General features: G+C 40.2%; 1 protein-coding gene across 3 annotated transcripts in view; it reads left to right on the plus strand.

The window, feature by feature from the left end:
* N4BP2 (NEDD4 binding protein 2) overlaps nucleotides 1-24193 on the plus strand; it is a 46930-nt gene extending 22737 nt beyond the window's left edge. For all 3 annotated transcript variants that reach the window (XM_065062610.1, XM_065062612.1, XM_065062611.1), the window contains 10 exons: nucleotides 3932-6261; nucleotides 7608-7693; nucleotides 8418-8460; nucleotides 9481-9725; nucleotides 11154-11272; nucleotides 13949-14087; nucleotides 14193-14378; nucleotides 16571-16739; nucleotides 18523-18646; nucleotides 19482-24193. In XM_065062610.1, coding sequence (XP_064918682.1) covers nucleotides 3932-6261; nucleotides 7608-7693; nucleotides 8418-8460; nucleotides 9481-9725; nucleotides 11154-11272; nucleotides 13949-14087; nucleotides 14193-14378; nucleotides 16571-16739; nucleotides 18523-18646; nucleotides 19482-19527 — 3487 coding nt within the window. In that variant the 3' untranslated portion in view covers nucleotides 19528-24193. The remainder of the gene's footprint in view (nucleotides 1-3931; nucleotides 6262-7607; nucleotides 7694-8417; nucleotides 8461-9480; nucleotides 9726-11153; nucleotides 11273-13948; nucleotides 14088-14192; nucleotides 14379-16570; nucleotides 16740-18522; nucleotides 18647-19481) is intronic.
* Nucleotides 24194-25935: the final 1742 nt, after the last annotated feature.

The following is a 25935-nucleotide window of genomic DNA, read 5'->3' on the forward strand; positions in this document are numbered from 1 at the left end:
GATTTTCTCGTCACTCCTTCCATTTTTGGGTGACAACATGGGATGGAATAGAAGAATTCAATCCGTAAACGATTGGCTTCGAGACTGGTGCTACAGGCAGGGCTTCGGATTCTTTGATAATGGCTGGATTTATAAGACACCAGTCCACACAGTGATGCGTGGGAATGGTTTATCCTGCAGGGGCAAAAGGATGCTGGGTCAGGACTCATTTGCAGGGCTCATTTGGAGAGCTTTAAACTAGAACTGAAGGGGGATGGGGTTCTAGGTGGGCTTGCATCAGTGAGGCAGCATTCTAGAACTGATGGGGACTGGGAGGCCTCCCATTCCCCTAGGGTGAAATCAGTGTGCTCAGCTCGCTCACTGAAATGCCTGTACACCAATGCACGCAGCATGGGGAATGAGCAGGAGGAGCTAGAAATGTGTGTTGGGGCAGGAGATTATGATCTGGTGGCAATTATGGAGACATGGTGGGACAGCTCACATGACTGGGACATGGTCATGGATGGCTATGCCCTTTTCAGGAAAGAGGACAGCCAGGCGAGGTGGTGGAGTTGCTCTTTACGTGAGAGAGCAACTACAATGTATTGAGTACTGTCCCGGCACAGATGAGGAGCAAGTTGAGAGTGTATGGGTGAGAATTAAGGGGCAGGCTGGCAGGGGAGACACTGTTGTGGGTGTCTATTACAGGCCACCAGATCAAGGTCAGGAAGCTGATGAGGCCTTCTACAGGCAGCTGAGAGCAGCCTCACAATCACAGGCCCTGGTTGTCATGGGGGATTTTAACTTCCCTTTTGTCCGCTGGAAGGACTACTCAGCCAGCCAGCCACAGTCCAGGAGGTTCCTCCAGTGCATTGAAGATAACCTTCTTATGCAAATGGTGGAGGAGCCGACCAGGAGAGGTGCACTGTTGGACCTCATCCTCACTAACAAGGAGGGTCTGGTTGAAGCAGTAGAGGTTGAGGGCTGCCTGGGTTGCAGTGACCATGAAATGGTGGAGTTCAGCATCTTGTGCGGCAGGAACAGAGTAGCAAGCAGAATTGCAAGCCTGGACTTCAGCAGGGCAAATTTTGGCCTTTTCAAGCAGTTGCTAGGGGAAATCCCGTGGGCAAGGCTGCTTGAAGGTAAAGGGACCCAAGATATTTGGTTAATATTCAGGGATTTCTTCTACCAAGCTCAAGATCAGAGCATCCTGACACATAGGAAGTCAAGGAAGGGAGCCAGGAGACCTGCATGGCTAAACAGGGAACTGCTGGGTAAGCTCAAGTGGAAGAGGAGAGTTTACAGATCATAGAAGGAGGGACTGGCCACTTGGGAAGAATATAAGGCTGTTGTCAGGGGATGTAGGGAGGCAGCTAGGAAAGCTAAGGCCTCCTTAGAATTAAAGCTGGCAAGAGGGGTCAAGGACAACAGGAAGAGCTTTTTCAAATACATGGCAGATAAAACTAACACCAGAGGCAGTGTAGGTCCACTGATGAATGAGGTGGGTGCCCTGGTGACAGAAGATACAGAGAAGGCAGAATTACTGAATGCCTTCTTTGTCTCTGTCTACTCTGCCGGAGGCTGTCCTGGGGAGCCCCATATCCCTGAGGCCCCAAAGGAAGGCAGGACAATGGAGGAGTTTGCCTCGGTTGATGGGGACTGGGTTAAGGAACAGTTAGGCAATCTGAACATCCACAAATCCATGGGCCCAGATGGGATGCACCCACAGGTGCTGAGGGAGCTGGCTGAGGTCATTGCTGGACCACTCTCCATCATCTTTGCCAATTCTTGGGAGACGGGAGAGGTGCCTGAGGACTGGAGGAAAGCAGATGTCACTCCAGTCTTCAAAAAGGGCAAGAAGGAAGACCTGGGTAACTATAGACTGGTCAGCCTCACCTCCATCCCTGGGAAAGTGAGGGAACAACTTATCCTTGGTGCCATCTCAAGGCATATCAAGGATAAGAAGGTCATTAGGGGCAGTCAGCATGTCTTCACCAAGGGGAAGTTGTGCTTGAGCAACCTCATAGCCTTTTATGAAGATACGATGAGGTGGATAGATGATGGCGGGGTGGTGGATGTGGTCTACCTTGACTTAAGTAAAGCATTTGACACAGTCTCCCACAGCATTCTCATAGCTAAACCGAGGAAGTGTGGTCTGGACAATCGGGTAGTAAGGTGGACTGCGAACTGGCTGAAGGGAAGAAGCCAGAGAGTCGTGGTCAATGGGGCAGAGTCCGGTTGGAGGCCTGTATCTAGTGGAGTGCCTCAAGGGTCAGTACTGGGGTCAGTACTGCTCAATATATTCATCAATGACTTGGATGAGGGAATAGAGTCAGCAGCAAATTTGCTGATGACACCAAGCTGGGAGGAGTGGCTGACACGCCAGAAGGCTGTGCTGCCATCCAGCATGACCTGGACAGGCTGGAGAGCTGGGTGGGGAAAAATGTAATGAAATATAACAAGGGCAAATGTAGAGTCTTGCATCTGGGCAGGAACAACCCCAGTTTCCAGTATAAGTTGGGGAATGATCCATTAGAGAGCAGTGTAGGGGAGAGGGACCTGGGGATCCTGGTGGACAACAGGATGACCATAAGCCAGCACTGGGCCCTTGTGGCCAAGAGGGCCTATGGCATCCTGGGGTGTATTAGAAGGGGGGTGGTTAGTAGATTGAGAGAGGTCCTCCTTCCCCTCTACTCCACCCTGGTGAGACCACACCTGGAATATTGTGTCCAGTTCTGGGCTCCTCAGTTCAAGAAGGACAGGGAACTGCTGGAGAGAGTCCAGTGTAGGGCAACCAAGATGATTAAGGGAGTGGAGCACCTACCTTATGAAGAAAGACTGAGGGAGCTGGGTCTCTTTAGTTTGGAGAAGAGGAGACTGAGGGGTGACCTTATTAATGTTTACAAATATACAAAGGGTGAGTGTCACGAGGATGGAGCCAGGCTCTTCTTGGTGACAAACAATGGTAGGATGAGGGGTAATGGGTTTAAGCTGGAACACAAGAGGTTCCACTTAAGTTTGAGAAGAAACTTCTTCTCAGTGAGGGTGCCAGAGCACTGGAACAGGCTGCCCAGGGAGGTTGTGGAGTCTCCTACTCTGGAGATATTCAACACCGGCCTGGACACCTTCCTGTGTAACCTCATCTAGGTGTTCCTGCTTCAGAGAGGGGATTGGACTAGATGATCTTTTGAGGTCCCTTCCAATCTCTAACATTCTATGATTCTATAAGATGGATTCTGTGTGCAGTAGTAACAAATTATGTACTTGTTCTTGAGTATATTTAATTTGGACTTGTCTAGATTTATGTTGGCTGTATACACAACTCTTTTGTAGTGGCTAATCTGAATGATGCTCTATATGTATTATAATAATACATAGGAAATCAGATTTTATTGTAGTTATTATTTCATTTGGGTTTTGCATGCTTAATTTATTTGAAATGAAGTGGGCACTGATAATGGAATATAGTTGATTGTGAAACACGGTATGAGAAGAAATGTCACATCCTGTCCTAGTTAACTTCTAGACTTTCTTTAGCATTGAGTCATCAGAGGAGCAAGAGTCATTAAATAAAAGCATATTTATCAGGTTTGCAGATCTGAAGGAGGAGATGTCTGGCAGCAGAGTGCTTCAGTACCTAACTGAATGCTGGGAATGGGGGAAAAGTATTCTTAGCCCCATCCTGAAGTAAAAAAGGGATAGCTAGCAAGGAAAGTTCCACTTTGCTTAGTTCCTTCTTTTTTAAAAAGGAGTATTGGTGTTAGGGCTAAGTTGTATTAAATTTGTTTTCCTCTCATTAGAGTTCCCCAGATGCATGATTGTGTCCTGAAAGGTGGTTTTTGGTCTGTAAGTTGAAAATACTAAATAGCTAAGCCAAAACTAAACATGTGGACAGGTGCTTAAAGAAGGTTTGAAATGTGTTTATCTTTCTTTTTTCCAATTTGTCTTTCAGAAAGAGAGAGGCACATTCTGATGTACAGGAAGAAAAACCTTTTGCTTCTGATGTAGAGCATCTTGAATTAGCTAAAGATGATAAAACTTTTCCCAGTAGTTCTCTACCATTAGAAAGTAACCATGATCCTGAACATTTCCAGAAAGAGGAAAAAGCAATGGAAAATAATTCAGTGGAACACAATCCTGATAACATCACTGTTCAAGATGACTTGGATGTTGATTTATCAGACTGTGTAGAAGAACTGCCCTTGGAGAAGACAGAAGAAAAGGGAGAAAAAATGGAAAAAAATCCTGAAACAGAAATGGATGAGGTTGATGTGACCAGGACTGAAGAGAATGTGTGCTTGCACACAGGAGAAGTTGAGGAACACAGTGATAACAACATTCTCAAAGTTCAAACTGAAGTTGAACAATCTGATGAAATATGTACAGAACCAAAATCAACACAAAATAGTAATGTAGTAGAACCAAGCAGTTCAGCTTTTGGCATGTCAAGAAAACCAGAATTACTAAACTTTCTGGGTGACTGGCCTGTAGAACAAACAATGGGTCAGAGAGTCAAAAGAACTAGAAGGCTAGAAAAATCTTCTCTGAAGAGTGACAAGGAAGGTGAAACTCCCAGTCAGCAGCATCCTGAGTTGGGTAAAGAGCAAGTCGGCCTGCCTGCGACCTGTGCTGTTGAAAAAGGACATGAGGAAGAAAATCTAGCCGCTAGCTGTTCCTCTATTAGTTCAGATAAAGTTACACCAGAATTGCAAATGATAGGACATTGGCCTGTCTCAGGCTCATTAGAACAGAGACAACAAAGGTCACGGAGAATGAGAAAGACAAGTCTAAATCAGTCTGATGAAGGTGGAAATACTGATAGTGACATCAATAGAAATGCTCTTGAGACTGTAGATGCGCTTTGTGGGACACCTGTGAACGCTACAGAGCAACTGGATACAAAGAATTTGCAAATGCACCAACCTGAAACAGTAGGTAGTGAAACAGTAGGTGAGAAAAAAACACAGCAAAATAAGAGAATGAGGAAACATCACAAATTAGCCCTCACTTTCACAAACAACAATTTGTTGCATCCCAAAGAAGAGGAACACTTGTCTGTGTTTAACGCAGCAGAAGAGAAACTTGACACATGCTCATGTAGACAAAAAAGTAGCTGTTCACAGACTGAATCACAGGACTTTGCTCTCCTCTGGAGATTAGAAAACAAAATGCATTTTCCTGAGACTACCAAAGTATTGAATGGCAGTCTAGACGGCTTCAAACCCAAAGATGTAGATAATGCCTCAGGCTCTCAGGAAAAAATACCGTATCGAGTTACGTATGATAAAAGTACATTTGTGGAGGAAAGTGAACTGGTCAATATTGATGAGTCTGAAAAGCTAAATATGCTCTGTAAGCTCTTTGACTCTGTTTCATTTGAAGCTCTGAAAGATCTGTATGAAAGATGTAACAAAGACATAGACTGGGCCACAGGTCTGCTGTTAGACTCTGATGAGAAGTTGTGCAAAGATGTTGATAGTCAATATTTTCAAGTAAGAGAAGCTGAGCCAGTTGTCGCAGAGCTGGATTTCAAGGCAAGTACAAGTTGTCGTGAGAATCTCGAAGACGGTGAGCAAATGCCGCTAGTAATTGAGGCTGGTGATGACTCTGAGCCTTTGGAAGACAAGAACTCATCACTCAGCATTGCAGAATGCACAGCTGCCAAGGCAGATGTGACAGATGCTGATGTGTCTGAGTCATTGACAGCCACCTCATTGCATGGTTTGGGGGAACTGAAAAATTCTGGAGACGCAGCCCCTAGAACTGATGCAGGCAGCTCAGCAGCAGGTATCATTGAGCCATCCGTTTCAGGAGAGCAGAAGATAGACTCTGAGAGTCCTGTTGAAGAAGCTATAAATCAGCCAGGAGTTTTACAGCTTGATGCAGATTTATGTATACCCATGACTTTGCCTCATGATCCTAACACAACTTCCACCAATTCAAAATCTGAATTAAATAATGAAAGTGACACTAACCCTTCAGAAAGCAATGCAGAGAATTCCAGAATGACTGCTTCAGTACTGGAAATGGATCATGTGCCTCTGGATGTTCCTAGGAGTGATAAAGAACTGGAGACAGATAAACAAACCCAAGGGAATTCCAGGGAGATAGGCGGTAAAGAAGAAATTGAAACTCCAAGCTGGGATGAAACTAAAGCCAAGATACAAAGTCCTACACCAGCGTCACGTGCAGCCTTCAGTATAGATTGTCTAGAATTAACATTACCTCCTGAACTGGCACTCCAGTTGAAAGAAATATTTGGGCCTGTTGGCATTGATGCAGGTATGGGCATAATTATATGCATATTCTTATAAAAAAACCTCAGTTTGGCTAAGAAAACCTTTCTTCCTTTACCTGTATTTTTTTCCTCTTCATGCTGATTTTTAGGGAGTGGATTTGCGCAATTCCTTGTGAAATGAAACAGAACTAAGCATGGCAAAAAGTATAAATGCAGTAGTGCCATCTTTGACCTTTTTGTATATGTGCATACTTTAAAAGCATAAGAAAATATATTGGCTTATTTGTATTTTGAGCAATAGGCCTTATAAGCCTATATTCAGTCTTCAAAGGGATAGTAACATGATAAGAAAGATGCAAATTATGACTGGTTAGGTAAAAAGGAAGAAAGAAAAAAAGATTTAGGCATCAGTTAAATTGGGGAAGAAGATGAATGGTTTAAGAGAGAAAATAAAATGCAGCTATACTTAAAAGATGAAAACAGATTATTCTGCTGAGAGATTGATGAAGGAAGCTGTGAGCGGCTTGAACATCTCTCACGGAAGTTAAGCACTGATGAAAAAAGGAAGAAAACGGAAGGAATATGTAGCTTGCTTCTTTTCTCTCTTTTTATTTTTCCTTTTTTTTCCATTTTTGTCTTTTCTTTTGAAGGTTACTTGATGTGAAACCCTGGATACCTGATTTATTGTTGGGTTTAACTGCTGGTGTCTTTGCCTTACACGTCTCCTCAAAACAAAAGTTTTTGATAGCAGAAAGGTGTTTTATTGTGTTTGAAATATGCCTTTTTGTTTGATACATGTGTACTTCTTGCCCTTTTATTTTTGAAAGAGTGAGAAGCAATATCAGAAAGATCTTTCAGGGGAAAGGTGTATCATTATGATACCATGATAATTCCTGCTGTTTCCCTTAGAGGGGCTGCTTGGAGTTTGTTTCTCTGAAAGCAAGAGGAGGCATGTGGCTGCTGTTGGGCCCTGGACACTGTGTTGTGTCACATAGAAGCAGTTGCCTGTGGATTGAAATAAAATAGGGGAAATCAGAGTTTCACAAATGAAAGTGTGATTAATTTAACAGTGGCTTTGTAAAAGACGGTTCTCCTAGAAAAATGGGAAAAAGGGAAGAAAGATGTAGTTTTTCAGGTAGTTGTACCTCAACAAGATAAAATTAATGTTCACTTGTTTTTTCCTACGCTTCATGAGTTTTTGAACACCACATAACAAATGCTACGTGGAATGCTTTTTTTCCAAATTGGCAGTTGCTGAAGTTTTTTCAGGCATGATAGTTTATGTAGAATCTGCAGAATTCAAATTAATGAGTCTAGTCTACTGTGCTTTAATTGTGCAGATGAGTTTTTATAGAATGCTTTAATGAATGTATTTTCTTTCTTCCATAAGGATCACTAACTGTCGAGGATTGTGTGGTTCATATTGATCTGAATTTGGCAAGAGTGATTCATGAAAAATGGAAAGAATCTATTCTGGTTAGTAGATTTCTTGCTTATGATATGGTATGGCATGCTTGTGCTTTGTCAGACCATTTGTCTCCTTATATGTTGGTCTAAATGTGTAAGATGTATCTTTGCAAGAACAATGATGAAATACAATAATAGTTTGTAAAATATGTGGAGTATATCAGCATGTCATAATCAGCAGAGCTCTTGAAAGACAGTTTAAGGGATGAAGAAAATGCATGTCATGAGCGACTCATCATGAACCCAAGATTCTTAAAAAAGAAGGATCATAATGCACATCTTCACTACAAGATTAACCAAAAATTCCATTGGCCAAAAATTGTTACTGTTTTTTTGATATGTAAGAAGAGTTCTTTTTGAATAGTTATGTATACAAAACATCTCAGTGTACCTTAATTGAGAGTTCTCTAACCTCTGTTCTGCCATAGCTTTATGAAACTCAGAATGCTTTTTGGCAAAATTTTTGTTTGGGTTATTTAATGAAGGTTGTGAAGTCTTGGCAGTGGGGTGTGTCCCTCTAGTCTGATGTGTTTTTGGAAAGATAGTTCTGTCTTTTAAACTTTAGTTCATCATTATTTTTCTTAAATACATTTATTTTAAAATATCCAATCTTTGAGAAATGCTGTGAAACATTATTTTGAAACTGGTTTGCTTGGAAGTTAACACTTGTGAAGTTTCACTGCAAAATGTATAGCTTGCTTATAACGTTTGTGGTTTTACTGTTTTTATTTAGAAACGTCAGAGGAGAGATGAATGGTGTAAGTTGTCTGCAGAAGGTATGTTATGTATTTCTCTACATTGTAAAAATACCTAATTCTCATTATAAAAATACTTAATTCTTTGAAACTTTAGCAAGGTTACAAATATACCAATTCTTGAAAAATGATGGATTCATTTATTAAGCTAACCTTTTATTTATTGCCATTGCTTCCATTTACGATTGTCTTACAGAGCTGTGGGGGAAAAATAAGTTAATTATAAGCAGAAGCGCTAGTCCCAGGTAGATGCAATCAAAAAGCCTTTCATTTTGTGTGCTTCAGAAAACTTAAATAGAAGCTCTGGCTGGATCAGGCAGCTCTTTCGTAGGACTCCTGTCATCTCTATGGCAAGAAAAGGTGCAGCCAGAGAATTACCAGCAAAATAAAATTTTGGCAAGTGAGGGAAGGAGGTCAGGAATACAACATTCACACTTTGTTGTCCTTGTCAGAGGAATTGATTGTAGCATATTGTTTAAAAGGTGTTAAAATCAGTAGCAATCTAGTTTTCATTCAGCTCCCAGAAGAAATGTCCCTCTACAGCAGAACCACACTACTCGGGCGGGCATGGTGTGGGTGCCAACTCTCCATTCGAATGACCAGACAGTCCTGTTAGCTTTAACTCATAAAAGTGTAACAACAGATTGTTAAGCATCTGCCCTTAAGTTGTAGTGGAAATGCAGGTAAGCATATCAACATGAGTCAATAATTCTCTTACGAAAGCAAACAAACCTCCCCACTTAACCTATGTGTAAGGTAGTTTACGGCTGTAAGATACGGCTTGGCACTTGAAAATTTGGTGAGGGAGTCTGATGGTTCTGCTTTTGTTTTACAAAATAGATAAAGAATATCAGATAGTCTTTGGAAAATAGAAGTGAGGAAAGTGAAAACAATGTGTTGTTTTCTGTTTTAGCATTAATAACATTGTTTTAGCAAAACTCAAACCATCTAGGTTGAAAAAACTTCTTAATTATTTTGACTGCTTGTGTAAATGACCTAATAATTGTTCTATTTGTCACCTCATTTTTATTGCTTTTGAAGGTCCTACTGTGATTCAGCAGATAGATACTGATGACTCAGAAATGCTGTTATCTCAGAATGCAGATGGTAAAATACAGAAGAAAAAAATGAGCTGGGTTTCAGGGTCGTCTAATGACATACAGACTAAACAACCAGCAACATCAGATGTTTTTCCTTTTATGGATCACTGGAATGCTCAGATTCAGAAGGTGTCTCTCAGACAAATAATTTCCGAAGAAATAGCTATGCAGGAGAAACAGGATCTGGTATGGATAACACCAGTTTTTTATGCAGTTTAAATTCTTTACTGTTAGTAAAGCAGAATATATCTTATCTGGGTGACTCATTTTTGTGTTGCTGATTACAGCCTGAATTCATGAGACACATGCATGCCAATTAGTATTGTTGATTACTGTGATACAGGAGTTTGCTTGTGGTAGATGTTTCTGTTTAAAAAATATATATCTCATTTCAAAATGTAATATTTTGATTGTTTCACAAACAGATCGCCGTGCATTTCACTATACAGGTTAGCATTTGTGTTTGGTTGAAATGGTTTTTGATTGCTCACCTAAAAACAAAGATTGTCAGTGTGATTCCCACACCTTTTTTTTTTTTGGGAAAATTATATCAAAAAAAGTTCTTAGATAGCTCCATGGCGTGTTTGTTTAGATGTGGATTGAACTGATTTTAATATTTTTTGTAAGGAGAACCCACAACATTCCTAAGAGAGGAGACATTAAAAGAAGTACTTGAGTTTCATCTGAAACAGGTTTCTTTACCTACTTGTCAAAAAACAGTAATTTTTAAGAAGATTTTTATGAATTCTGTGTCTTCTACACAGCCCCCATACCCAGCCTGGTTAGCATGTGCATAATATTGCCCTCTACTGCCTGACAGTTGTTCAGAACAGGCGTTTTTATTTGTAATTCTCTCTGATAAATAGCTGTCTTAAAAAGAGGAGCTTTGTTTCTACTGACATAAAAAGTTGGATGGATTAGCCTGCACTTTGAAAGAATGGCTTGTGGATTCTTTCTCTCAACTGCATGTATGTGGCTTACTGATAATAACAACTGTTATGTCTGCAGCTTTATTTTCAGTTTGGATTCGTGGAGCTTGGCTTTGGTTTGACTGCCTTTTTTTTTTTTCAATCTGAATATTGGGATGATGAGTCCGGTATCATTCTGCACTCCAATTTTGTTTTCTTCTCAGCAGGACTTCACAAATACGAGTATTTCTTAGAGTACAGCTTCAGATGATGCACCAAAACAAAATTGTTTACCCTGTTCATTAAAAAAAAGTTGTTTCAATCCCGGGCCCTCAAAGCAGAGTAGAAGGTGGACTTTGCACAAGCTTAACTTTGGACTAGATAGGCTGGCAGGGAATGCATTCCAAAACTTAAATACCTGCTGTTTTGCTTTATCCAAGTTATGAGGGAGCTCCAGCTGAGTCACTTCAAATGGCTGCAGAGCATTGCAGTGGTGTGTAATACAACTCACCTGTCCCTCCTTTATTCTCATCAAATCAGTGTGGCAGGCTAGTACTGCCGTGTTGTCATTGCTGTGGCTGCGTAACTACTGAGTAGATATTTTTTGAAATCTTAATAAATAACAGTAAAGTTGTATTTGCTCCACCGTTACTATATTTTGTTCTAATCAAGGACTTGTAATATTTTTCCTTTGTCTTCTGGCTAGAATCGTGTTCCTTCTATGGCTAGAAAAGACTGTGCCACTAAACTCAAGGAGAAGCAACTTTTTGAGATGTTTCCAACTATTAATCAAAGTTTCTTAATGGATGTCTTCAAGGACAACAAGTAAGAAATCTTTGAAGTTCTTAGTAAAAATGGTATTCACTAACACTCTGTAGTGCACAGTTACTGTCTTAAAGAGTTAAGATACTGCTAAAGAATGGCTTTTTCCAAACTAGCACACTTTTTATAGATCTAAATAAAGGCAAAACTAGACAGTCTTAAAATCAAAAAGGGCATAAAAAGTCTATGTGTAGATTTGTTTATTTTTTGGGGAGTAGACAGTTTCTCTCATTGGGAGAAGAATGTCTCTCATTGTTGACCTCTGACTGACTGTTGTTCTAGAGCTGAGGTTTAAATCAAGTGGAAGAAATTAGTGGAGGCGGTAATAGTGGGTTTACAGAAAATGGCATCTGCCCAAGAGGAAAACTACCATCACCTGCTGTTAGCTCTGAGTGTTTTCCTGGTTACCACAGCAGCTTTGAAGGAATGAGCCTTCTCTCCATCTCTTCCTGCTGACGTTCTCTTTTCTGCATTATATTTCTGGAGTATGCGGCTACCTTCTTAAATCCAAGTTCCCGAGGACTGAACTTTTTTTCAAGAGAAGCTTCTTTTTTCGTCCTTGGTCAATTGAATGTCTCTGCATACGGGTTTGCATACCTGTTTGTCAGTCTTTCTGCTTGTCCAGGTGGTAATCAAAACCCTTCCTTGTGGGATGCTTAAAATACAGCCTTCATCCACCTCTGTAGCTCAAACACTTCACCGTCTCTTGTTTTTCACATTCTAAATTCTCTTCATGGTGCTGCCTTTCCAAAAATCTACTTGTGCTTTTGATCAGTCTTCCTCTTGTCTGCTTACTGAACAGCAAGAAGAATAAAGAAGAAAGAGTGCATATTAGAAATCTGATGGCAACTAATGTCCTGTTGTTATTTCATTAAATTTAATAACAAAGCTTGACTGGAAATACAAGGATTTTCCTACATAATGGTTGCAGAAAACTGAGCTAGTTTTAAACTAGTTTGTACCATATAACCTTAATCAGAGAAGATTTAACCATGAAATGGTGGAGTTCAGTATCTCATGTGGCAGGAACAGAATACCAAGCAGAATCACAACCCTGGACTTCGGTAGGGCCAACTTTGGCCTTTTCAAGCAATTGCTAGGGGAAGTCCCATGGGAAAGGGTACCTGAAGGTAAAGGCGCCCAAGGTAGTTGGTTAATATTCAGGGACTGCTTCTTCCAAGCTCAAGTTCAGAGCATCCGGACACGTAAGTAGTCAAGGAAGGGAGCCAAGAGACCTGTGTGATTAAACAGGGTAAGCTCAAGTGGAAGAGGAGAGTTTACAGATCATGGAAGGAGGGGCTGGCCACTTGGGAAGAATACAAGGCTGTTGTCGGAGGATGTAGAGAGTCGTGGTCAATGGGGCAGAGTCTAGTTGGAGGCCTGTATCTAGTGGAGTGCCTCAAGGGTCAGTACTGGGGCCAGTATTGTTCAATATATTCAACAATGACTTGGATGAGGGAATAGAGTGTACTATCAGCAAGTTTGCTGATGACACCAAGCTGGGAGGAGTGGCTGACACACCAGAAGGCTGTGCTGCCATCCAGCGGGACCTGGACAGGCTGGAGAGTTGGGCGGGGAAAAATTTAATGAAATATAACAAGAGCAAGTGTAGAGTCTTGCATCTGGGCAGAAACCACCCCAGGTTCCAGTATAAGTTGGGGAACAACCTATTAGAGAGCAGTGTAGAGGAAAGGGACCTGGGGGTCCTGGTGGACAGCAGGATGACCATGAGCCAGCACTGTGCCCTTGTGGCCAGGAAGGCCAATGGCATCCTGGGGTGTATTAGAAGGGGGGTGGTTACTAGGTCGAGAGAGGTCCTCCTTCCCCTCTACTCTGCCCTGGTGAGACTGCATCTGGAATATTGCATCTAGTTCAAGAAGGACAGAGAACTGCTGGAGAGAGTCCAGCGCAGAGGCACAAAGATGATTAAGGGAGTGGAGCATCTCTTGTATGAGGAAAGGCTGAGCGAGCTGGGTCTCTTTAGCTTAGAGGAGACTGAAGGGTGACCTCATTAATGTTTATAAATATATAAAGGATGAGTGTCGTGAGGATGGAGCCAGGCTCATCTTACTGACAACCAATGATAGGACAAGGGGCAGTCGGTACAAACTGGAACACAGGAGGTTCCACTGAAATATGAGAAGGAATTTCTTCTTAGTAAGGGTGACAGAGCACTGGAACAGGCTGCCCAGGGAGGTTGTAGAGTCTCGTACTCTGGAGATATTAAAAACCCACCTGGACACCTTCCTGTGTAGCCTCATCTAGGTGTTATTGCTCTGGCAGGGAGATTGGACTGGATGATCTTTCGAGGTCCCTTCCAGTCCCTAACGTTCTGTGATTCTGTGAACTTATCCAGTCCCCAAAGCAGTGTTTAATTCTAAACAAATGTCTGACTAAGGTAGGATGCAATTTACTTTACTGTTTCATTGTCCTTTTAATATGCAAGTGCCCCCTCAATTATGTTTCAGTCAACCAAGACTACATGTGTGTTGATGCCAATAATACAGTAGAGTGAGTCTGCAAGCCATTTTGTTATAAATTGGAAAATTCCATTTCAGTGCTCTATTTCCATTGTAATCTATTTCTGTAACAATATTAAGGTTTGTAATATGCATTTGAATAAATGTAGCAGCTGTTAATGTATTTGTAAAATCACAGATCTTACTTATCTCTTTACAGCTACTCTTTAGAACAAACTGAACAGTTTCTGAACTGTGTTCTGGAGGCAGATCCTGTAAAAACAGTTGTAGCTCAAGAGAGTGTTCAGCAAAATGAAATTGTTTCTTCCTACAGTGCTGCAAAGAACCGGGAGAAGAAGGTATCTCTATTTTTTAAAAAATAGTAGTGACAAACACATGCAAAGCTATGTTAATGAAAGCACCCTACAATGCACGCTTAGCTTCAACATTGCGAATTCTTACAGGCAAAAAAAAGTAAGGAAGAAGATGATCCTTTGAGTGAAATATTTCAAGAATTTGAGTATCCACAATATAATGATTTAAGAGCGGAAGCTTTTTGTCACCAGCAAAAGAGAAAGGAATGTTTGAAGAAGGCTGGGGAGGCCTATCGCATGGGTATGAAGTCTGTGGCAGCATTTTATGCACATCAGGTAAACATAAATATTGTGCTTTTTGCCTGAATTTAGAGAGGTACTTAAATACTGATTTGGAAGTGATAAGAAAAACATTGTGCCTGCTAGAGCTGATATTAATGAATTTGTTTACTGTTCCCTACGTAAGTGTTGTATTGAGAATCACAAGTAAACTCCCTTTCACTAGTAATGATACTGATACAGGAATCTAATGTAACCAAATGTAGTGCGAGACCTCAGGAAAGATGATAATTAGTGCTGAGTCACATGTGCTCATTTTCTCACTCTTGAATCCACATCTTGTAAAGCACCGAGATGTGTCCCTGTGGTCTGGCCAGGTTCACTTGTGTGTGACATAGACAGCAGCAAATAGCAGTTTTCAAATCATCTGGATGTCCCTTGGGTTCCTCGTAATTGGTGATGAACTGGTTTTTTGACACGCCTTGTGTACTTTTTAGGAGTCAGAAAGGTATTAAGATGTGATCTTTTGCATCAGAATCTTGCTGGCTTTATCCTCCATAAATCTTGGGCAAGATTTCTGCCTGCTGCCCTTGCTTCCTGTTCTGACTATCTATATGGCTACAGTCTGTCTTGGGTTGGGACACACATGGTGTGGTATGCTGTGCTTTTTGCTATCTGTTTGGTTTTGGAGTGTAGATCTGCTGCTGACCAGTCTTGTGTGCTCTGGTCTTGATTCAAGCACGTTCCTTGGTATATTGCAATTTGGTTACTGTTGTTCATATTCTTGACTATAAGTATCAACTGTTCTTGTAACCCTTTCTGTACATTAGTTTCTTGGTGGCTTCACACGAGACCCTTCTGTTCAAACTTCACTCAGACCACTCCTAAAAATTCTGTTACAAGTATCTTCAAAGGCTGTAGCTTTTGCCTGATCTAATAGCATATAAAATTCAGTAAGAAGTTACATTATGGAAGCATTTAATTCTGAACTATGAATTGCATTTTGACAGAACAAAAATGTAATAGTGAATCACTTGAATTTGTTTATTATCTTAAAGCTTTCACACAGCTGGTAGGATGTATCACTCTAAACATTTAGATTGTTGCTATGTATGTAGGAAATATTGATTATTCGTCTTTATAATGAACTTTTAATGTTCTTTGTTTATATATTCTTGAAGTTTGGAGAGATTCTAACCGAAGGTCTGCATGATTTTAAATAGAAATGCAATTTCAAGTGCTGTCTTGTGCTTAGCCATGACAAGTACAATCTGGAAATGTATTATATATTTTCTTTTAGGTAATAAAAAGGCAAACTGAGCTACTTGTATTCATGAAACATATTTTATGCTTGGTGGCCTTAGTCTATCTTGGGAATCCTCTGCAAGTGAAAGTTACGGGGCTGGTGTCTGGTCTGACACTAATACACTTCAGATGATCCATTTTAAGAAAGTGTAAGACAGACACTCAATTCTGTTCTCTTGAGCCCTTGTCAGTTCAATACCTGGAGTTAAGTCTTCAGTTGCTTTTCAGACTGTGCCTACAGAACTTTGAAGATATGATTTGTTGCTTCAGTCTCTCAGATATTATCACTGCAAGTTTCATGGGACTGTATAATATGAATAACCCTGTATTGCTCCTTGCCCGTAATTCCAATAGCAACTCTATTGACCTTGTCAGTCGTAAAAGATCTGTCAAAAATATTAGCAGATATAATGAGCAACTATTTAAAAAAGAAAAAAAAAGGTAAGAGTTTGCCCTTGGCTTGTCTGATTTTTAGGGAAAGACTTCAGAAGGTTTAATCTCAACATTCAGCAGGTTTTTCCTGGGCCATTGGGCAGTTTCTCTGGAATTCTTTCACTATATTTTTAGCAAAATCCTTTCAGAAAGTAAAATTCTGTTGTTAGGATAATAGGTCTGAGAATCAGCATGAAGAGTAACGTTCTAGCTTATGTAAAGACTTTATGGTTTTGTGCCTTTTCTGGCTTTTTTTGTTTCTTGTAAGGCTTTTATTATGCTTTCTTCTTCGGGCCAGCTTTGAGTAATTTTCTAAGAACGGATTTCATGAAACCTCCTTGTGAGTAGGTCTCACTGAGCCTCTTCCAGAAGTTCTGTTGTGACTGTAGATTTTACCGCTTCAAACTGTGAGCTAAAAGCGCCCTGCCGGTACTGGCGTTTTGAACCCAGCAACCAGTGTGGAGCTTAGATTGTGTCTCGGCATGTAATAGTTGCTGTGCTTATGAATAAAGGGTCGCCTTCATGAGCAGAAGATGAAAGAAGCCAACCATGCTGCTGCTGTGCAAATCTTTGAGAGAGCAAATACTTCCTTGCTGCCTATGAACGTGTTGGATCTGCATGGTCTCCACGTGGAAGAAGCTGTGACTCACTTGTCCAGAGTGCTGCAGGAAAAAAGTGAAGGTAGGAATAAACTAATAATTTCTGCCTCCTAAAAGTTATTCTCCTAATCTTCTACTAAGAAATCACAATATATGGCAATATCAGAGGGAATGAATGTAATTTGATAACCTGTAAAAACAACTGACTTTTGTGTTGTTTTATTTTCCAGGTTCCCTCAGGGAATTGTTTTTCTTTTGACACAGCAGTGATTCCTTTTGCTTTCTGTCTTGCCTCCCCCGTGTTTGTAAATCTTCCTTTTCCTTCTGTTGTGTCCTTTTATTCTTTTATTGAAGACTTGGTCTGTCCTTCCTAGCATTTTTTACGCAGGTCGTAATTCAAACATTGGTGTCATCTTTACATTCTTTTGGCAGAACTACGTTGCTGTTTTAATCTTTAAAGAAAAATTGTTATGTTGGAATTCTAACCACAGTGATTATATTGTCTTCAACTTCTACATGAAGTAGTGCGATTTTGAGCTGTCAGTAACTTCAGTATTGATTTGTCAACACGATCTCTTGAGATCAGAATACTGCTGCTTCCATAAAGGTTATTCTGCACAGTTTTGCTTGAGGGCTTGTTTTTTCCCCCAGTGGAGTGGTCAAGTACTTCATGAGTGTTATTGCTTTAAAAAGATACATTTTCTGCATTATTAGTTTAGCCATACATTTAAGCACACTGAAAATGCTTTTATAAAAAATATTTCTTACACAAGGTACCACTGCACAAACCTAATTTTTTGAAACAGCTACTCCACATGGTAGAAACAAGTGTTCAGTGGGGCCTTAGATAACCCTTTTCTTTCAATATACATCAAAGATAATTAAATTGCATTATCTTGTGCTATTCCTAAAATGACATTTGTGTACTTTAAGCTGTAACCTAATGCTTTTTTGAGCTGAATTTCCTGAGCTGCACTTAAATCAGGAGTCCTGGAGCGATGGTAGGGGTTCTCTGGTCAGTCCATTCACCTGAATCTCAAAAACAATTCATTTCAGTGTGCATACATGGGAAAGGAATCAATACCAGGCACTTACTGCTGGCAGAATTAACAGTAAACTAATATAAAACACAAAGTTAAGGAAGAGAGAGGGTAGTTGAAAAAAGATGCTACATGAACTGATAATCTCAAAGTGGTGAATCTTGGCTTGTGAGAATCCAGCTGAATTTATATTTTTTCAAACTTGATCAATTTAGGTTGCTGTGATCTCTGGGAGAACAGCAATTTATTTTGTTATCAGGGCTAGATGCTTTAATAAAGCTCACGTGATCTGTTGATTCTCGTGCTCCGAAATAGCAGAAGTTAGTCCACGGAAGTGTGACATAAAAGTGAAGACTGTGTGGACTTACATTTTCCTCCTTCTTCCTTTCTTTATCCAATAAAATGTTATCTCTTTTATTTGCATTGATTTAAGATTTGAAATAGAAGTGTCATTTAAAAATTAACTAAATTACACCTACCTCTTTTAATTCCACAATTTTAATTTATATCAGAGAGTGTAAATTCCAAGTGGAGATTATATAATAGAAACAGTAAAGCTGCTATGAAATTAGAAAGTTTTTGTGATGATCACAACATGCATATAGCAATCTGGATTTAAGAAGCTTGACTGCGTTTTTTCAGAATGTCTGTCTCAGAAGAGGGGAAGAAGGGCTATGTTTATGTAGAAGATGCATAGCCAGCATGGGAAAGCAAAGTTCTAAATCACTATGTGAGGGTTTTCAGAAGAATGGATGGAAAGAGTATTCTGAAGGCTGAGTGTCTGCCAAGGGACAATTTTAACCGTTACAATCCATGCTGTTACAGAGCATCAGCAGACTGGTGGTAAACCCTATCTCTGTGTTATCACGGGAAGAGGAAGCCATAGTCAGGGAGGAGTTGCTCGCATCAGACCAGCAGCTATCAGATACCTCACCAGCCACAACTTCAGGTGAGTTTAGATTTTTGTTACTGATACATTTTTTTCTTAACCCACATTTAACTAACTGAAAATTGAAGTTAGAGTACTGTTCAAGTCCTAAAAAGATCAAGGCAGGTCTGCTGTTTCAGATCATAGTAGGTCTGCTGTTTCATAAATGCGGTTGTGTGACATAAAACCATCTTATATGGGACACCTATTAAATATTAGATCATTTCCTCTGAGATACATGAAAACACTATGAATTAAACTTACCTAACATCATTTAATTACATATTTCCATTCAAGGTTGCTAGATTTACTGTGAAAAGATGTTAACCTGGCTTTTTACCAGTCTCCAATACCTGCTTTAGCGCTTGGCTTATGTGGGACAGCAGTTTAGCCAGTCTGGGCTGGCATCCGTGTGTTTGCTGCTTTTTCTTTACAGGGGTCTATGAAGGTGGTTGTGAAGGTCAGACTCCGAAATAGCAAAGATTTCATTTCCCATTTCCTTCTTACTTTCTATGGAAGACAAGGGCGAACATCTGTTCTGAAAGAAGAGGGAATGAAATGGGAGGAGGAAGAGAGGAGCAGAATGAATATAACCAAGCATATTGGGCAGCTTTTTTTTTTTTTTAAACCTCCTTTTTAGTTCCTGCTGTTTCCAGCTCTTCACGTCTCCAGATCCTTTAAAATCCTCCTTCCCTGTCACATCCAGAGGACATGGTGGTGATTTCCTGACCCTCACATGCACACATACTTGACTGAGAACCTTATCACTTTCTGTATGTTTGATGAGGGCTGAAGGAGATGGCATTGCACAATAGCTTTCATGTTCAAGCTTCATTTTTTTTTCCTTGTTCCACAGGTTCACAGAAATAAAACCAGGCTGCCTGAAAGTCATGCTGAATTGAAGGGTTGTCGAGAAGAGAAATATAGAAACTGAGGTGTCAGGTGACAACTGAAAACGTTTTGGACAACTGCAATAGTATTTTGTAATCCATTTTAAAGGACAATATTTTATTAGAAATGGTCTCAATTTACACGTGGTTTTATCAGTTTATTTGCAAGAAAATTTTTGTGTGGAATGGATCTTTTTTTTTTAACCTGCAAAAAGAAGACACCTACAGGATCTGAAGTCTCAGAAATGCAGATTAAGAATTCTGCTAAGCAGTATATGATTTTTAAAAGGAGCTTAAGGTACAATTTTTAAATATAAGTGTCTCCTCAGCATAGCCAGTTTGTGTCTTTTGACCCTCACACATTTTAATTGTTGTGGGTTCTGTGCTTTTAGAACATATTACCTTGTACAGAGTTATTTTGTCATTCAGAACTTTGTGCTAAGCCCTACAGAAGAGCACAGGACAGGTGGAAACTGGGCAACTACTGATATTTCAAATCCAGTTACAGCTGAGTGCTAAATATTTCCAGGTTTCTTCAGAAGTCTGATGTCTTTTTAGTGGTTATTTTGTGATGGGTTAACCAGTTTGTTCTTACTCCATTCAAAATTTATCTCCATATTGATGGAAGTTGCATATAAAGGACTGTGCATTAAGACCAGCTGTGTGTTCAATAATTTTGCAGACTTCCTGTGATCTGTTAAAGGGAAAATTACTATGCTGTAGTTCAGTCTCTAGTAACACATATCCAACACTGCTATGTTGCAGGAGATGCCCTTTTTTCAACATCAACTGGATTAAAAGTGTTTCTTCCTTTATAGCTCTTTAAATGGAGCAAATTAAGTACTATTTCACGTTACAGGTGTCTAATAGTGACGTGTCTTCATTCTGTGTATATTGCACTCAGTGATTTTCTTGCAGAGAATATGATTGTCTGTGAGACATTTTAAATATATTTTAACATCAAAGTGAATGCTAATACTACAGTGGTAATTGCCTAACTGGAACGTCTGGGAGTACAAAAGTTATTCTGGTGGTGGTGGTGTTGCATCAGCATCGAGAAACATCTGTGTAAAAATACAAAATGACAACAAACCAACCCGCTCAATTAAATATAAACATCTGAACTTTGGCAAGTGTTTCCAGTAAGCAATCAGAACATTTTTAAATAGAAATATCTTCTAGAATGCTTTACTACTTTTATTTACATCTTTGCCTCTTGAAAGGCATTTTTTTTTGTGAGGCTTTTTCAGAACATGTATGAGTTGTGTATTAGGAATAATATTGATAGGTTAAGGAGTAATAGGACTTTTTTTTCATTTTAAACCACTTTTGCAGTTAAGGAGCCATATGCACGTACAATTTGTGTATGAATCCATACGTTTGTGCAAGTTCTGCCATTTGTGTGCATGGGTAGTAATAAGCAAGGAACGTCTGTGAGAAAAGCTGCGCACAGAAATAGGTTTCACTTGAAAATGTATCTGTGTAAGTTGCTGACAAACTGAAAGACATGATGCTTCCTGAGTATCCATATTGACTGTAATATATACACAGTGAATGTAGTATATGGTAGACTTAAAAATGAGTTTGTCATGCTTCAACAGATACAATAATCTTTTCATGGTGATTTCTGGTAGAAGAAGAGATTGAGTAATACTCAATGAAAGGGACTCTTGTTGGAATAATAGACTGTCATAGTAAGTTTTATATTTTTTGTGGGTACTTGGTTAATCTGAATTGTGTCACTTCTCTTTGTCTTTCTCCCTGGGCTGCTCTGGTAACCAGTGGGTGAAATACGGAAGATCTCTGCTCCCCAAACAGCACCAGCACTGCACAGTGTCCTGTGCGGTGAAGCTCGTGCTCTGTCCTCTGCTGACAGTGCCTAAAATGGACCGAGATGTCATTTAGGCACTTGGACTTGTGACAGCAGCTCAGACTATCAGCTGTCCAGGGTTGCAGATGCTAGAATTCCCTCAGTGGAGCTATGATCTTTCTTTTGGACCAAGGAACTTGCTCCTGAGCAGGTTTTCCTTAGTTATCACAAATGGAGGTGCAGCTCTTCAAAGTGTAGTCCCTGTTGGTTGGCCCAGGGAAGGTCCCAGTGTCTGCTCAGAAGAGTTGTGTGTTGAGCTGCTGGGTGTCCAAGCCCTACACTGATGTGCTGGTAAATGGAGAAGTGCCAACACTTCTGGTTGTTTTGGGAGGGAGCCTGATTTGCTCAGTGTGTTCACACCATTCCTGACATGGACAAAGGCAGCTTAGATTTCAGTTCAAAAGACATGCAGAAATAGTTGTTGTCTTGCCCATCTGTTTGTCATATCTAGTTGTTGACAAGTTTACCCTGGAGATGAGAAACGCAGCTTTTTGCCTTCTTATGGCTTAGCAAGGAGGTGAGGATTGTGCTTGACTCTTGCTTCCCCAGAAAATGCCCTCATCAGTGTGCTCAGGGTATTCTTGAAGTCACCACTTCCTGAACCTCTTTCAAAATTGCCGCTGCAAACTAAAAATGCAAGATCAGGGGGACAAAAAAAGATTAAAGAATAAAAAGTGCATAAACAGCATCTGGAAGGAGGCTAGGACTCTTCAGAAAAGAAGCTCTTCCCACTGAGCTTCAAGGTTGTCCCATATCACTTTTTCATCTCTTAGTCCTATTTGGATAAATGCACACAAGATGTTCAGGGCAAAACCTCAGCTCCATCCCTTACTAGGAGAGCTTTTGTCCAGTCTGTCAAAGTCAGCAGAGGAGTATGTAGCTTAAGAGCAATCTGGAGTGTTCTTTCTCCCTCTCTCCATTGTCCTTTTGGGTAGACGTTGAGCTTCAGTAAGGTACTCAGAATACCCTGTCCCGTTATAGGTTGATCATTTGCCTAGTGTAAGTTAGTTTGATTACAGGCTGAACTTTGATGGAATATGAGGTTTTGAAATCACAACATGGGCAGAACTGATCTTGCCTTTACTCAAGTTAGTGACAGAGCCTCCGTCAGCTTCAGCAAATCCGGGTGAGGCATTGCAGCTCCAGCTCACAGAGAATATGAGCTCAGCCTTTTTCTTTCATAGGAGCTTTAGCATGTGCTGAGAAGCTGTGCTGAGTTGGATACAGAATGGAGCAGAAGATCAGTGCACAGAAGTAGATTCTAATTAGTAAGGATCTCCATGCCTTCAGCTGCTTGCCAAACTGTCCAGAAAAAAAAAAACACTGGACATATTGTATTTCTTTGACTGTTTTTATAACATACAGTGGGATTAATTATATAAAATATAACTGTTTCAAAATGGTATTTCAAAGTAGGTTACATTTTTGAACTTCCAGCTTTCCTGATGTCTTTTTCAGTTACGTCAGTGAGAATCCTGAGGTATTCTGTAAATTATGTATCATCTTATACTTTGAATTAAAGTAGCACTTAGCAGTATTGCCACCAGCACTCTAAAACAATGTGCGACTGTTAAAATACCTATTTTGTGTACCACTTTTTATTCTATTCTTCAACAGCATGTGGTTGTGATGACTGGTAGCCTTTAATATGTGACTTTGGGTTTCTTGTTTACAAAACATTTAACCCAATTTAGGATTTAGGAAAACTATATCTTTTTAAAATAAAAAAATTAATGCTTGTGCTGGCATTGATGAGTAATCTTACAGTAAAAAAAAATAAGCCCCAGAGGTGCAATGACACAAGTTGTTCTCCTGAGTAATGTGTTTAAAAATATATTTCAGTTGGTTGTGAAAGTAGTAGGGCAGAAGTGATATTTAAAAAAATACTTCAAAATACCTTGATAATACTTCAATGACTTCGGCTTTTGCTTTTAATAGGATGTGATACAATTTTATTTAAACAATGTTTTTGTAGGCCTGTTGAAGGGACGCTTCAGGCAAAGTTTAACTGGCATTTTTTTTGTGGCTGTTGGAAAACATTGTGTTTTGGGAATCCCCATTTAAACAATGTCCAGATGCTCTAGTCATAACCTAGAACATTCAGGACATCACTGTTGTGAATATGTACAATGTCAGGGAAGATCTTTACATGCTTAACAGAACATGTAGTCTAGAAGGTTTTACTTGAGGAGGCGAAATGGAACCGAATTGTTATTTAATCTTGCCACAAAATGTGGTGGGTAGACAAGAGAATAACTTCGTTGTTGGTAATAGCAAAGAAGGATCATCATAAATGTAATATGAGAAATTATACATAGACTTGACATAACTGATGCTTATGTCTTCAGATGCAGTTCACATTTCCAGAATAACATTGCCCTCTTTGCAGAGCTGAGTAGAGGACAGAGCATGAACACTGTAACAAAGAAGAGTTCATTGACTTACAATTCCCGAGTATCGTGTTCTCTTAAAAAACAAACCACAAACCCAGCCAAAGCTCTAGTGTTCATGCTATTTCAGCTAAATAAACTGTGCAGAGGATTACATGATTATATGTGAATATGCATGTGAAAAGACTTAGTATTGCAGCTACCCATTGTAAAATCTGTTAGGACCAGTACATTGGAAAGATATCAATGTCTATTTTTAAATTAAAATAAGAAATGATTTTTTTATTTGTATAAAGTTGTAATTTTGCTGTTAACTATAATTTTTTTTACTGAAATACAGTTTTGTAATTTGCATTTAGAATTTCTAATGTGAAAAGGAATTTATGAAATCTAGTTTAATAAAGGATTTTTGCCACAATTACAGCCTTCTGTCTTTCCTTGGAAGACTGCATTTCAGCTTGTATCAGATTTTGTCAAATACTAGTCTTGGAGTTATGCATGAAAGCCACTTGCCTTGACTTCAGGTTACCATCTGTAGAGAGATGAAACAACCATCTGCAGGCATTAAAAGGAACAGATTTGTGGCCTGATTTTAAGTGTTGCGAGTGGGAGCTGAATGCTCACATTGCTGAAAATGAGGGTCATGATTTCAGATTTTCTTTTTTGGCCTGAAGAAATGCTGTTCAGGCCTTGCTTATTTTGTGGGAGAGCGAGGTCAGTGGGGTATGTCAAAGGGAGGGGCAGGTATGACCACTGTAAAGACGAGAGTTTGGGGAGGGATAGATTGTTCTGGATAGACCTCATTTATTGAGACCCTTTAGGTCCAGGGCAGAGACAGGTTGGATCCTGAGAAAGCACAATCACTGTATCACTGTGGATTCAGAGCTAGTAAGCCTGGCTTTTCCCAAGCCTGCTCTCTGCAGGTCAAGTGCAGATATTCCTGTGCCATATTCCTGGAAGTGTGGAAAGACACCTGAGAGCAAAGTGCTGGCTGGAGTCCAGGACATTTTATTATTAGCTCAGGTTGAGGACAGCTGGCTTTGACCCAGTGAACTCCTGCAGTCACTCCTATGACTTCATTGCCTTGTAGCTTGAATAGACTGCCAAAACAAGCCAGGTTTGTGCATTTGCACCGCAAAGCCCTGACTAATAAGCTGTTCAAGAGAGCAGGGAAAACAGGTTTTGGGAATACATGAAAACTTGGCAAATGCTGGCTTAGGTCTGACCTGGCTGATTCTGAGCCACAGCTACTAGACCACAGAGTTAGTGAATGTCTGGTTAGGTGTGTGCTCCTGACAGGGACCCACTGCTCTGGCAGTGTGGGGATTAGTCTCTCAGATTGGCGTGTTTTTAAGTGGAGGTACTGCTAATGAACTTGCCTTCTCTCAACATGGAAACCCAGTTTATCTCCTGCCCTGGCTAAAACAGCCCATCCTGATTCACCAGCTTCTGTTTCAGTTCATTCCCTTATTTCCTTTGTGTGCTGGGTTGGAAGGGACCTTAAAGGCCATCTAATTCCAGCTGCCCGCCATGGGCAGGACGCCTTCCACCAGACCAGGTTGCTCAGAGCCCCATCCAGCCTGGCCTTGAACACTTCCAGGGATGGGGCATCCACAGCTTCTCTGGGAGCCTGTTCCGGTGCCTCACTGCCCACATAGTCTGTACTTACTTATGGAAATGGTTTGAACTTTGAGGCTGACAACTGAAGTGTGGTAAAATCAAAATTTTGCTTGGGGCAAACAGAAATGTTTAGCTCAAATCATTGAAGTATAATTAAATGTTGTGTCTGCCGGTGGAACGCATCGGGTAGCTCGACAATAGGTGGTGCCCTTGCCAATGGCATAGAGTGATGGTGGCAGCAGCTTTTACTGCGCTCTTACTGGAGCTGTTGTTTGTCTGTGTGACATGCGCTAAAGGATGTTGTTACACATCACGTGCTGTTCGTTTGTTCCTCAGAGGGAGAATACTGTATTCAGAGTATTGTTTTGGTGACCTTTTTCTCTTCTTTACAGATGGGTGGAGTAGAGTTTGTTTTCAAAATATACTTGCTGCTCTGTGCTTAAAGATGGGCAAGACGAGTTCATTTTTGCAGTCAGATTGAAGATGATAACGTTGGGGTTTCTCCTTTAGCTACCTTGTGTTTCTTGTAGGTTAGTTGTC

The sequence above is a fragment of the Columba livia genome, chromosome 4 (genome assembly GCF_036013475.1).
Source record: "Columba livia isolate bColLiv1 breed racing homer chromosome 4, bColLiv1.pat.W.v2, whole genome shotgun sequence".
NCBI classification, from domain to species: domain Eukaryota; kingdom Metazoa; phylum Chordata; class Aves; order Columbiformes; family Columbidae; genus Columba; species Columba livia.